The sequence below is a fragment of the Elephas maximus genome, chromosome 12 (genome assembly GCF_024166365.1).
Source record: "Elephas maximus indicus isolate mEleMax1 chromosome 12, mEleMax1 primary haplotype, whole genome shotgun sequence".
NCBI classification, from domain to species: domain Eukaryota; kingdom Metazoa; phylum Chordata; class Mammalia; order Proboscidea; family Elephantidae; genus Elephas; species Elephas maximus.
The window spans coordinates 78,070,593-78,083,914 of NC_064830.1; the positions used below are offsets into that span (position 1 = coordinate 78,070,593).

Sequence of the window (13,322 nt, forward strand, 5' to 3'; positions counted from 1 at the left end):
GATTCACCTTGGTTTCCAACCTTTACCTCCTTAAGGTAAAGTGCACCAAAACCAAGCAAGACCCCTTTGCTGTTGAATCGATTCTGACTCATAACAACCCTATAGGACAGAGTAGAAGTGCCCCGTAGGGTTTCCAAGGCTGTCATCTTTATGGAAGATTCTTCTACGGAGCGACTGGTGGGTTTGAACCACCAAGTTTTTGGTTAGTGCACAGGGCTGGAAAAACCAAGCCCTTGCCCAAACAGTGATTCCTTTCCCCTGGCGGACACCCCTGACAAGCCCAGACCCTGGGTCTCTGCCACCTTCTCCCAGCCTAGACCTAAGTTCCCTGTAAGCCATCTTACCTCAAAAGCATTCCTAAGACCTGGGGAATTGGTTGTCTCTATTTACCCATAATTAACCCAAGACGGTGTTTGCAGCTCATCGGTTTTTGAATGCAGTAAATACAGCAGCCAATCTCCCAACCCCATGAATATTTCATTTCAGAGATTACTGCATAAATATTGTATTTGGATATTATGGTCTGGGACACCGCATTAAAATTGCAAGACGATGCTATTATCCCATATAATGGAACATGAAATTAAAAAGCTGGTCCATGGAAAGAAAAAATCTTGCAAATTCTCTCACCTGTATTTATCTTCTCTCTCTGGTTAGTCTGGCTAGCATGTAAGTTTTGAGACACATTATTTAAAATTCCAGGTTTTAAGCATGGGTTAAGTGCACCCACTGGACATGATTCTGTAGTTAGCACCTGTCAGAGTCAAGTTAGGATTTTGTTTCCCTAAGCTCAGGGGCTTTCTTTAATGGGCCAGTTAGGGCCAGTTTCATTTCAGCAGGGTAGAAGTGTGAGTATAATGAAAAGCCTTCCCTAAGTCACTCCCCAGAGAGAACATGGCTTTGCTAATGAACTTCTTCTGGGTTTTTACATGGAAAGAACAAGCCCGGGGATATGGGACACCTGGGTCTTCTGATTGGCTTCTGACCTTGACTCCTGTGTCTGGGCTTCCGTATACTCATACATAATGCCCACCCCACACCCTCTTGTTGGGTATAACAGTTGCTTATAGTACGTGACAGCTGAAAAGTATCTCAGAGAGGACCTAGGAAGAAAGGCCTGGTGATCTAATTCTGAAAATCAGCCAGTGAAAATCCTATAGATCCCAACGGTCTGATCCACAACCATTCATGGGAACGGCGCAGGACCAGGCAGTGTTTTGTTCTGTTGTCCATGGGCTTGCCTGAGTCGAGGGCCACCTCGATGGCAGCTAACGACAACAATTCAGAGATATGATTGGTGGTCTGTGGGCTGGGTTGAGTCTAGAGATAAATTTGATTTAGCCAGAAGTGTTACAGAACTTGAGTGCCTTTCCGAACGTGCATTCTCCACGTGTCTGCTGACTCCATTACCATGCTTTACACAAGTAGAATATCTGTTCGAGCTGTAGAAGTGTTTTACAATGCAGACCTAGTCCAACTCTGTCATTTTACCAAGCAGGAAGCTGAGACTCAGGGAGGACTGATCACTAATGGAAGCCGTATGGCTGATTCACGGGAGAACCCACTGCAATGCAGGTGGAAAACACATTGAGTAGAATTAAGATGCTGCCAGCATTGGCATCACCATTTTTTATCACACCATCATCAATTTTGTGAAGGGTTAATCTTACTGCATCATTATCTTCCTCAATGAGTGGCCAATAGGGAGGGGCAGGTCTTCTGCTCAGGCAGAACAAAGTGCTAAAGATATGGGTTTATTAGTGAGCTTTCACCCAGTCCCCGCCAGCAGATGCCCGTGGATTCCGAGCACTGGGAGTTCTTTCTGGAATTCAGCACGACCAGCAGGGTGGGACCGTTGCCACCCTCTACACCCTGAAGCCTGGTCATTACAATAGACCTTTGCTGAGTAGCTGCTTGCACGGCTCTAGGGACTGTAAGAGGAGGCGGAAGGGAGAAGGCAGGGTCCATTCCAGTGAGAAGAGGGTCTACCTGGGAGGGTCTATCTGGGAGGAGACCAGTTAACTCTAATCTGGAGAAGAGTGATGAATCTACCATGGAGGTACAAAGAACTCCAAATCCCCAGTGGAGAGGGGAGGTGGCATTTATATGCCACAGTCGTGGCTACCTGCTCATGGCTGGCACCTAAGAACAGTCCCACCCGCCATGGTAGTGGTGAAGTTGAAATTATTCTGGCATGTATTAGTGAGGACTGTTTGGATTGCAAGTGACAGAATCCCACCTCAAAATGTCCTAAGCCAGTAACTGACAAGTCTAGGGGTAGGTCAGGCACAGCACAATCCGGTATCTCAAGCAAAGTCATCCAGACAGTCTGGCACTATCACTTTCTCTTTTCTTTCTTTTCTGTGTTATCATCTTTATCAGACAACTCCACACTCATGGTGACAAGATGGTGAGCAACAGCTCTAGGCTTACATTCTCCCAGCCAGAAATCCCACAGGAAAGACCTCCTTCACAGTAGTTCCATAAAAACAAGACCATTATCAATCTCAGCTTGACTTGCTTACCCATCCCTAAACCAATCATGGCGGCCAGGCAGATGGAGTACTCTCATGGACTCGGCCTAAGTTTTGTTCCCACTCCCGGTACTGGGGGTGAGGTGCAAACCTCAGCGATGTGAAGGTTGGAGAAGACTGACTGTCCCAAGTAAACCCCGAGTGTGTTTCCAAGAAAAGTGAGGAATGGGTGCTAGGTAGCCAAAACAACATATGACCACCACAAACTGTGTCTACAGCCCAGAGTGACCTCCTGCTTAAGTCATGCTGGTCTGCTCTCCTGGCTTCACACCTTTGGTTAGGCTATTCCTGGGTCTAGAATCTCCACGTCCTCTTCTTCATTCAGCTTTCACCACCAACTCAGGTCCTGTCTCTTCTATCATCTCCTTCCTCACCCTGACCACCAAACCCATGGTGTCCCCAGCTTCTTTGACCTTGCTCTATTATATATCTTTCTGGAAGTTCCTTGAAACTCCTTTAAACCATGATTCTTTGTGCCTATATGATGTTTCCCGAGTTCCTGTAAGGAGGGGCTGTGGTTCATACCGCTTCCTGCCCTGTTCGTGACGAGGATCAGGATGGTAATGATGATGATGGCAACGATGACAACAATGATGATGAAGATGGTGATATTGATGATGTTGGTCATAATGGTGACGAGAGGGTGGAAGAAACCATAGTGGTATATGACTTACATCGGGACTGAGGAAGTAACTTTTGAACTGCAATCTAATGGATAAATTGGAGTTAATTAGCGGAGTTAGGGTATGGACAAGGGAAGAGCATTCTAGGCATGTACACAAGCCTTGACCAGAAGGCTTGGTACATGGCACATGGCAAGTGCTCAGTAAGTGATATGATTGCCATGACAGTGGCGGGCCCTTCTCTCAGGGCACCTTTGGGCAAAGGGCTACTTTGTCTCTCCCAGGTTTATCCGAAAACAAGGCCTGGACCGGCTCTTCCTGGAGTGTGACGCCCATATGTGGCGCCTGGGGGACCGACGGATCCCAGAGGGCATTGCCGTGGATGGCGGCTCCGATTGGTTCCTGCTGAACAGGAAGTTTGTAGAATACGTGACATTTTCCACAGACGATCTGGTGACCAAGATGAAGCAGTTCTACTCCTACACTCTACTTCCTGCCGAGGTGAGTGTCCTGAGAAAGGTAGGGGTGGGTTGCAGCCTTTGGAATGAAGTGGCTGCTGAAGCCTTGGCAGAGTGCTGCTGTGCCCACATGCACAGTCCCCTGGACATCCCGCTGCAGAGGGGAGCTACGGCGGCATTGCATGGCCTCCTGTGGTCTGCACAGAGGTGGCATGGGGCAGACCCACAGTGTTGCTAGCAGCAATCCACACAGCACCTGTGTACAAGGTAGAAAAGGCAGTCCTTCCTAAAGATCCTAACACCTGTTAGTCATGAAATCATCACAACATACTGATTTTGTTAGAATAAGACAGTTTACAGCCATTTGCCTAAAAACTATCACAAAAAAAAGTCGGACATCTACAATGATGATAGGACTCCCTAGATTGTGTAGTGCATGACCTGCACAACTGTACAGGCCAGCCCTGTCAGGACACACCCACATCAGCTTCAGTCACCAATCATGTAATAACCACCTTTCAACACCAGGAACCCTCTCCCCATTTTGAATATGGTTTTTTGATTCCTTGACAGGAGACAGTGTCAGCTTCAGAAGTCACACCCTAGAAATCCTGGTGATCCCAGAACTTCCACTGGGCCAGCCCTAGCTCCATGTGGCCAGGTGCACAGGGACTCAGCCCTTCCCCTTTGGCTCCCAGAAGCATTTGAAAAGCTCAGGGGAGCCCGTTACCACTTCTCAGATCCCAGGGTGGGAAGCCCTGTTGTGTAAGATGGCAAACTCTCCTAAAACACCCACCGTCGTCGAGAAATGGGGAGGGGTCCCATTCTGAAGTGTTGGGTTGGACACACCAGCTGCCTCGTCAAACCTGGGCTGAGGGATTCTCAGTTCACCTTCCCGACACCCAGCTTCCTTTCATCCCAGTTTCCAACTCTACAGCACTGGAGAGCTGGTTCCGTTTCTTTTGAGCCTGTGACGCCACCCATGAGTGGTCCACTGTCCCTTCCTGGTCGTGCCCCCAGCACTGGACTCCCCCAGCCGCAGTCCAGAGATGACACTGCATCTCACCCAGCAGTGTCTGGGGCAGCACCCAGCTCTGGGACCTGACTGCCTGTGTCACCCCCATCTGCTGATGGGCTTGTCCTCACCGGGCCAGGTTTCCTGTTCTGCGCACATGCTAAGTAATCAGCTTTTAATCTCACTGCAGTGAAAATCGCCCTTTCTCTCAGTTCTGCTCACCTCCTCATCTACTATCTTACAGGGAATTTCTGTGCCATTAGGAAAGGACACAGGGCAATCAGTAATTGATATTTGTCCCCATGCTTGATGGAGAATATATGCCTCTGTGGGCTTGTAAACAATTCAAGCTTAAAATCCTGATTCCTCAGCGTCACAGGAAGGTCATTGGGAGATGGTGGGTGGAGCCTTATGGGACCCACCCACCCATTTAGGAGAAGTTGTTTGGGAGTTTGTTTTTTTTAATGAAGATGCCCCCACCTCTGATGGCCAGTACTGGACAATGCTCCATGTCACTCCCTGCCACAACACACACAAGCGTACTGTATTTTTTACGCAAATAATGCACATGTTATACATTCTTTTGCCAACTGTACTCTCTCTCCCCTCGTATTTTCATAAGCATGCTATGCTAATTTTTTTGCATGTTGCTATAAAAAATTAGCATAGTGTGCTTATGAAAATACTTGGGGGCTCCATTGGCAAGAAAATGTATAACACGTGTTATTTGTGTAAAAATATGATATGCACTCAATATCTCTGGCAGGTCCCACCTCTTCCATTCCAGCATCTCTGTCTTGTCTTCCTGTCTCCCAAACCCTCTCCCCCTCAGGCACCAGTTAGAAGAAACCTGAAGGCTGTGCCCATGAATTTATGACAGGCAGACCGGTCTCCCACACTATTTCCCCAGGGGGAGGGAACCGTTGTCTGAGATTGTTACAATGTTGTTGTTAGTTGCCTTTAGTCTGCTTTCACTCACAGGCAACCTTACGTATAACAGAATCAGATGGTGCCTGGTCATATGCCATCATCAGGATCTTTGGGATGTTTGAGCCCATTGTTGTGGCCATTATGTCAGTCCATCTCATTAAGGGTCTTCCTTGCCTTTAGTGGCCTTCCACTTTCCCAAACATGATGTCCTTCTCCAGTGATCAGTCCCTCCTGATAACGCATACGAAGTCAGCGAGTCAAAGTCTTGGATGACATTCTGTGGTGATCTGTAGGGTTTTCATAGGCTCATTTTCAGAAGTAGATTGCCAGGCCTTTCTTTCTGGTCTGGAACCTCTGCTGACAACTGCTCACCATGAGTGACCCTGCTGGTATTTGAAATACTGGCGGCATAGCATCTAACATTGTAGCAACAAGCAAGCCACCACAGTATGACAACTGACAGTCTGGTGGTGGAGATTGTTATAAAACAGTAACCAGTTAGAAGCGTGTCTCTCTCTCGTTCTCTCAGCAGCTCCAACCATGGCCTTTCATTTCACTCCCAACATCGCTTCATTCTCAGATTCCTAGGAGAGGTTAGCCAAGAGTCCTAGGACTGGGAAAACAATGGTGCCTGACCAGTACCGTGGACAACAAGCCCCGTCTGCCAGATGTGGTCACGCTCCATGAGTGGCTAATGCAAGAGGGTGCCTGGGATGCCCTCCAGCCCCAGGCCGGATGCATCCATACATCTGGTCTCCCTTGCCACAGGGTGAGAGTCCAGAACATCTCTTTGTCATCAGGATGGGTTATCCTGAATCTCTTTGTTTCATATCTGGCCCTTTGCAAAACAAGAGTTCTTTTGGCCCAAAGTTTTCTGGAAAATTGTCCCCATGTTTCCCTCTGGTCCCCCTGTGTTGACATACCCTGAGGGAATTTTCCTGTCGGTTGAGCAGACAGAAGATGTCCTGGGTGAAGAGGGATGTCTTGAAACCAGATTGTAGACTGTAGGGGGAAGGACAACTTAGAGAAACACTCAGAGGAGTGGACTTGGAAGTAGCACGAAGCTACTCCTGATGAAACATTCGGCCGTACCCTGCGGTGGATTCCCAGGGAATGACCTGCCGCAGCCCACCAGGGAGGGTGGGGCAAGGTCTCAGGCCGGCCCCCTCTCTCCCCTACAGTCCTTCTTCCACACGGTCCTGGAGAACAGCCCCCACTGCGACACCATGGTGGACAACAACCTGCGCATCACAAACTGGAACCGCAAGCTGGGCTGCAAGTGCCAGTACAAGCACATTGTGGACTGGTGCGGCTGCTCCCCCAATGACTTCAAGCCGCAGGACTTCCACCGCTTCCAGGTGAGTGCAGCTGACCCTGCAAGCTTCTGCAGGCACCCAAGGCCAGGCCTGCGGGTCATCGTATCCCATGGTTCTCAACCCTAGCTGTGGATAACAGTAATATCTTCATCAACATAAACCAAAAACCAAACCCATTGCTATCGAGTCGATTCACGGTGACCCCAGAGTAGAATTGTGCCCCATAGGGTGTTCTTGGCTGTAATCTTCACAAAAGCAGTTCTCCAGGTCTTTCTTCCGTGGAGCCACTAAGTGGGTTTGAACCGCCAACCTTGAGATGGCTTGTCCAGTGTTAGTGAGCACACCAAGCCTATTCTAACCACTCCACCTGTATTGACCCACAACAGCCTTACAAGGTAGGTATTATTATCATTATTGTTATTATTCCATCTTAGAGATGGGAAAACTGAGGCTCAGAAAGAGAAGTCAAACAACTTGTCCGAGGTGACACAGCAAGTAATGGCAACACCTTCTTTTCCACCCAATGTGTCTCTTTCCAGAGGCTGCGTTCAATCAGCACAAACTTGAGTAGATCTGGGGCGCTACTGACATCTGGGGCAGGATAATTCTTCATTAAGGAACCCTGGTGGTACAGTGGTTAACTGCTCGGCTGCTAACCGAAAGGTCAGCAGTTGGAACCCACCAGCCACTCCTTGGGACAAAGATGTGGCAGTGTGCTCCCTTGGAAACCCTGTGGGGCAGTTATCCCCTGTCCTATAGGATCTCTATGAGTCGGAATCCACTCAGTGGCAACAGATTTGATTCTGGTTAATTCCTTGCTGTTGTGGCTGCCCTGGGCATTGTAGGATGTTTAGCAGCATCCCTGGCCATCGCACTAGTTGCCAAGTTGTCATAGCACTTCCACCCCAGTAGTGAAACCAAAAGTATCTTCAGACATCAGCCAATATCCCCAAGGAGCAAACTCCTCACTGGCTGAGAACCCTTATCACCAGGGAGGTTCGGGCATTTGTATTTTTAATATATTACACTTGGAAGAATTCTGACGAGCAGCCCGGTTTGCACATCACAGCTCTCGGTGAACTTAGAGGATAACAAAGGGGAGAAATGTTCTTACCGGCCCCACTGTTTTTGCCAAGCCCAGCCATTCACAGTCCTGGGAGGAGCACTGGCGGGAGGGTGATACATGCTTGTCTGTTTCCATGGTTCCCGTGAGAGCCTCAGCCCCCAGGTCCTACCCAAGAGAGCAAACTCCCCACTCTGCGTGAGCACCGTCCCCCACCAGCTAGGGCTGTGGATGGGAGGGCAGGAGGCTCTCTGAGCCTCTTCCTTTTCCCCGCTCCATGCCCAGGCCCCAGAGCACAAACAGAAGGCCAAAAAAAAAAAAAGGTTAAACAAATCACTCTGAGGTCAACAGAGCTGGCCCGTGGAGACGGCCTGCTGCTTCCCAAACGACTAGCACAGGGGGAAGGCAGGGAAAACAGTGCCAGGCTGGTAACTGGTCCCGGGGCACCCCTGTTGCTCACTCTGGCACATCCAGAGGAGGGCATGGCTGCCTGCACCAAGCTTTGGATCTCTTAGTCTGGCTACTCAAAGTATGGTCCACGAACCAGCAGCATCAGCACCACCAGGGAGACTGTGAGAAACGCAGACTCTCTGCCTGCTCCAGGTCACCCTGATCAAAATCTGCATATTAACAAGATCCTGGGTGATTTGGATGCTATTTACACTTCAGAAGCTCTGGACCAGTCTAGGTGCCAGGCCCTCCATGGGCATTGTCTTCACCACAGTAAATATCATCTCCATTGCATAGGTCGGGAAACTGAGGTACAGAGAGGTGAACTTCTTTGCCCATGGCCATGCAGCTGGTAAATAGGGCAGGGTCCCACCCAGGAGTCTCTAGCTCCAGTTCTTGTAGTTATTGTTATTAGTTGCAGTCCAGTCACTTCCAACTCGTGGCGACCCCGAGTATGCAGAGTAGAACTGTTCCATAGGGTTTTCAAGGCTGTAAATTTTCAGAAGCAGATCACCAGGTCTGTCTTCTGAGGCACGTCTGGGTGGGTTTGAACTGCCAACCTTTTGAGTGCTAAACCATTTGCCGCATGCAGGGACTCCTCTAGTCTAGAGCCCAGGCTGTTTCCCCCAGACCCTGCTGTCACCCTGGAGCAGTGGTCTTTATTGTAGCCACTTGTGTTGGCTACAATAAGCCTTTTTTTAGGACTGTTTTTGATGGCAGATCGCGAGCTACCCAGAGACCTCCTCAAACGCATGTTAATTGGAGCATGAACTTGGGTGACACCTTAGCCCTTCCTTGTCCACACAGAAAGGATCAGCTGAGTAGAATAGGATTGCAGGGGGAATGTTTGGCCTATTCAAAAGAAAAAAAAAAAAAAAATTCCCACTTTTGTCGAAGACCAGTCATTGCACCCATTGCAAAGAAGGCACAGTACCCCAGAGCCTCCATGTGGCAGTTCCTGGGGGCTCCTTCCACCTGCTTCTGGGCACCAGCATTTGTATTCAAGCCCAGCGTTCTGGGGCATTGTGGTCTTTGATCAAGTCCGGCCAACCCAGAGAGTGGAGTCACATGCTCACACGTCCTCCATTCCCAGTAAACAAAGATCAAGACTGTCCCCCAACGCCTCAAATTAAGAAGCTGCTGCTGGTAAGAAACTCGGAGCTCCCGTTCAAAGAATTCCAAGGAAGAGAATGATAAATATAGAAACATGCCCTTTTAAGAAATCCGGCTGCCATCAGAGAATTGCAGATGGAGGAAAGAAGCTGCCCTGCCACTGCATCCAGTTCTCTGCCTCCAGAAAGTGAGGGTAACGTGCCAGACACTATGCTCACTACCCACTGAATTGTCACCATGTGGCATTATTATACCCATTTTAAGGATGAGGAAGCTGAGGCCCTGAAAGGTTGAGTGACTTGCCCAAAGACGTAAATCAAAAACCAGATCAAACCCACTGCTGTGGAGTGGATTCTGACTCAAAGCGACCCTATAGGACAGAGTAGAACTGCCCCATAGGGTTTCCAAGGCTGGAAATCTTTATGGAAGCAGATGGCCACATCTTTTCCCACAGATGGGTTCGAACTGCCAGCCTTTGATTAGCAGCTGAGTGTCTAACCACTGTGCTGCCAGAGCTCGCTTAAAGACCTACACAGCTAGCAAGTAGCAGAGTGAGGATTTGAACCCCGGTGGTCTCTTTTCAGGGCTACAGTAAGGGAACTGAACTGGCACCTCCAACCCCAACAGTGGATTCTGAGGGCTCATGAAGCAGAGAGGTGGTGGGACATTTAGAATAATCCCAAGAGGTTTCCAGTTTACTCAATTAGCAGCTTGATCCTAGGGTGACTCATTAAAAAGAGCACGGGTTTTGGAGTCATCAGATCTGGGTTCGAATGTTACCTTTGCCACTGCAGACTGTGAGTTTATTGTACATGTCACTTCCCTTCTTGGAGCCTCAGTTTCCTAATCTGTAAAACGGGAATAGTAATACCTGCCTTGCAGAGTTTTGGGCAGGATGAGAGGGGATGACATAAACATAATGCCTGGCATATAGTATGTGCTCAGTAGTTATCATCTTTGTTATTGGTGCAATCGATCCACTGCACTGGAAAGAGTACTAGACCCAAATTTAAGTCAGTAACCCTAGACCATAGCTCCTCAAGGGAAGGGTCTGTATTTTATTTGTTTGTTTTAGCCCTTCACTGGGGATTAGCAGATTACAGCCTGCAAGCCAAGTCCAGCCCTTGGCCTGCTTTTGTAAATAAAGTTTTATTGGAACACAACCATACCCATTCATTTCCTAGTCGTCTACAGCTGTTTTTGTGCTACAGTATCAGAGTTCAGTACCTGCAAAGCTGAAAATATTTACTCTCTGGCTCTTTATTGACAAAGCTTATTGATGTCTGCCCTTCCTAGACCATAGCATAAGACCTGGTAGATAGCAGATATTTTATTTCTTTAATCTTCAACCCACAAGCTGAATTCCAGCTCTACTGCTAACTTGTTGTGTGACCTTGGATAAGTCCCTTCCCCTTTCTGGGCCTCAGTTTCCTGAACCTCACCCTCAGAGATTTTGATTTAGTAAGTCTGGGAGGGGGTCCTAGAATCTGTTTGTTTTTTTTTTAATGTCCCAAGTAATTGATCTGCAGCCAGCTGTGGTGTCACCTGCATTGTCCTCAAATACTAGGGCGTAAGTGAATCCCCTGCAGAGCCCATTAAAAATACACACTCCTGGGACCCATTCCTGGACATTCTGATTCAGTAAATTTGGGGTGTCACTTGCAAGCCTACAAATCGGAGGCAATGCCAGGGAGGCAATAGGGAGTGGTGGGGACTGTGGTGAGCTGAAGAGCCCATGCCCTGACTAAAGGGGCAGCCACTGTTCAGCTTTAACTAGTTGTTACCACGTAGAAATGTTGTCCTGGGGTTGCCAGATCTATTTCTTTTTAAAGGGCTGCCAGAAATGCTTTCTGTGAACTCTGCCACTTTTTAAATGTTGCCTGCTTCTTGAAATTTAAAATATTCTGCTGACCTGAATTCTTAGTCTGTAACTGACGGCTAAATAATTTATGAGATCCCTCCCAGCTGTACACACCTAGGATTTCAATTATTTAACAAACACTTAAATGATGCTTACAAATATTAACAAATACTGTTAATGCTTTACAAATATTAGCTCATTCAACCCTCCTGAGGCCCTTACTACTATCTCCATCTCGCAGATGAGCAAACTGAGACCAGAGACGTTAGTAAGCATCAGAGCTGGAATCTGAATCCAGGCAGGAGTCCCCGGGTGGCACACACGGTTAAGTGCTGGACTACTTGCTGAAAGGCTGGCAGTTTGAAATCACCCAGAGGCACCTTGGAAGACAGGCCTGGCGATCTGCTTCCAAAAGGTCACAGCCTTGAAAACCCTATGGAGCAGTTCTACTCCGAACACATGGGGTCGAATCAACTCAACAGCGCTATAACAACAAGAAGGCTGGCTCCAGAGGCTTGCTGCTACCCCTCCTCTTGCTGATATTATTCTTTTTCTATCCCACGAGCACAGCAGACAGCCCGGCCCACCTTCTTTGCCCGTAAGTTTGAAGCCGTGGTGAATCAGGAAGTCATCGGGCAACTGGACTATTACCTCTATGGGAACTACCCTGCGGGCACCCCGGGCCTCCGCTCCTACTGGGAGAATGTCTATGATGAGCCTGATGGCGTCCACAGCCTGAGCGACGTGGCTCTCACCCTGTACCACTCCTTCTCCCGCCTGGGCCTCCGCCGGGCCGAGATGTCCCTGCACACGGATGGGGAGAACAGCTGCCGGTGAGTCCTGGGAAGCTGGGTGGGATACAGGGAGGGGGCCAGAGCCCAGGGACTAGGAAGGAGACTCCAGGTGCAAAGAAGGAACCTTCCGCCTTTGCTGTTGTTAGCTGCCGTTGAGTCAACTCCAACTCATGACGACCTTATATACAACAGAAGGAAATGTGGCCTGGTCCTGTACCATCCTCACGATTGCTGGCCTGTTTGAGTCCATCAGTGCAGCTATTATGCCAGTCCATCTCACTAAGGGTCTCCATTGCCCTCACTGGCTGTCTGCTTCATCAAACATGATGTCTTCCTCTAGCAATTGATCCTGCTGATGATGTGTCCAGTGCAAGCAAGTCAGACTATGTTCTCTTGTGATCCATAGGAATTTCACTGGCCAGTTTTCAGAAGCAGATTGCCAGGCCTTTCTTCCTAGTTTGTCTTAATCTGAAAGCTCCGAGGAAACCTGTCCACCATAGGTGACTCTGCTGGTTTTTGACTTCCAGCATCACAGCTACATGCAAGCCACCACAGATGGGTGGTGGTCCTCCTTTTTAGGGGCAGCAATTTCACTCCATATTCTTTTTTCTAAAAAAAGTCTATGTACTTATCCCAGAAGTCATCATTTTCTAGTCTAAACCATCGTTTTTCAGAGTTCCAGGTCTAATATTTACCTAGATGTTTCTTTCAGTTGACTCATTCTTTGTGCTAAATAGATGTACATATATTTAGACGGGAGCCTTGCATCACTGTGGTCCATGGTAGTGTCTGTCTTAAATGGAAGGTCACCGTGAAGCTACAGTACTATTTAAAAAAAAAAGAAAATTTTTTTTAATTTGGTGTAAAATGTTAAAGATATACAAAACAGAATAACATAACCCCCTGTTCCTGTCACCCAGCTCCAGCATTTACCAGCTCCTGTCCAATCTTGTTTCATCTTCAGCTTTTCCCATTCCCCCTGCTCCCAGATCAGTTTGAAACAAATCCCAGACATCGTCTCATTTCAACTGTAAATATTTTTTTCATCCGTAGCTCTGAAAAAATGAGTGCTTTTTAAAGCATAACCCTAACACCGTTATCACACCTAAAAATACAAATTAAAAGAAAAAAAAAATCTTTTAAGTGTGAAACTATTACTTAGAAT

General features: G+C 48.1%; 1 protein-coding gene across 1 annotated transcript in view; it reads left to right on the forward strand.

Moving 5' to 3' along the window:
- The window catches only part of XYLT1 (xylosyltransferase 1), a 377,489-nt gene that overhangs the window by 324,827 nt on the left and 39,340 nt on the right, over nucleotides 1–13,322 (forward strand). Inside the window, exons 7-9 of the mRNA XM_049904388.1 lie at nucleotides 3,442–3,658; nucleotides 6,742–6,918; nucleotides 11,934–12,196. Of these exons, the coding sequence (XP_049760345.1) occupies nucleotides 3,442–3,658; nucleotides 6,742–6,918; nucleotides 11,934–12,196 (657 nt within the window). The remainder of the gene's footprint in view (nucleotides 1–3,441; nucleotides 3,659–6,741; nucleotides 6,919–11,933; nucleotides 12,197–13,322) is intronic.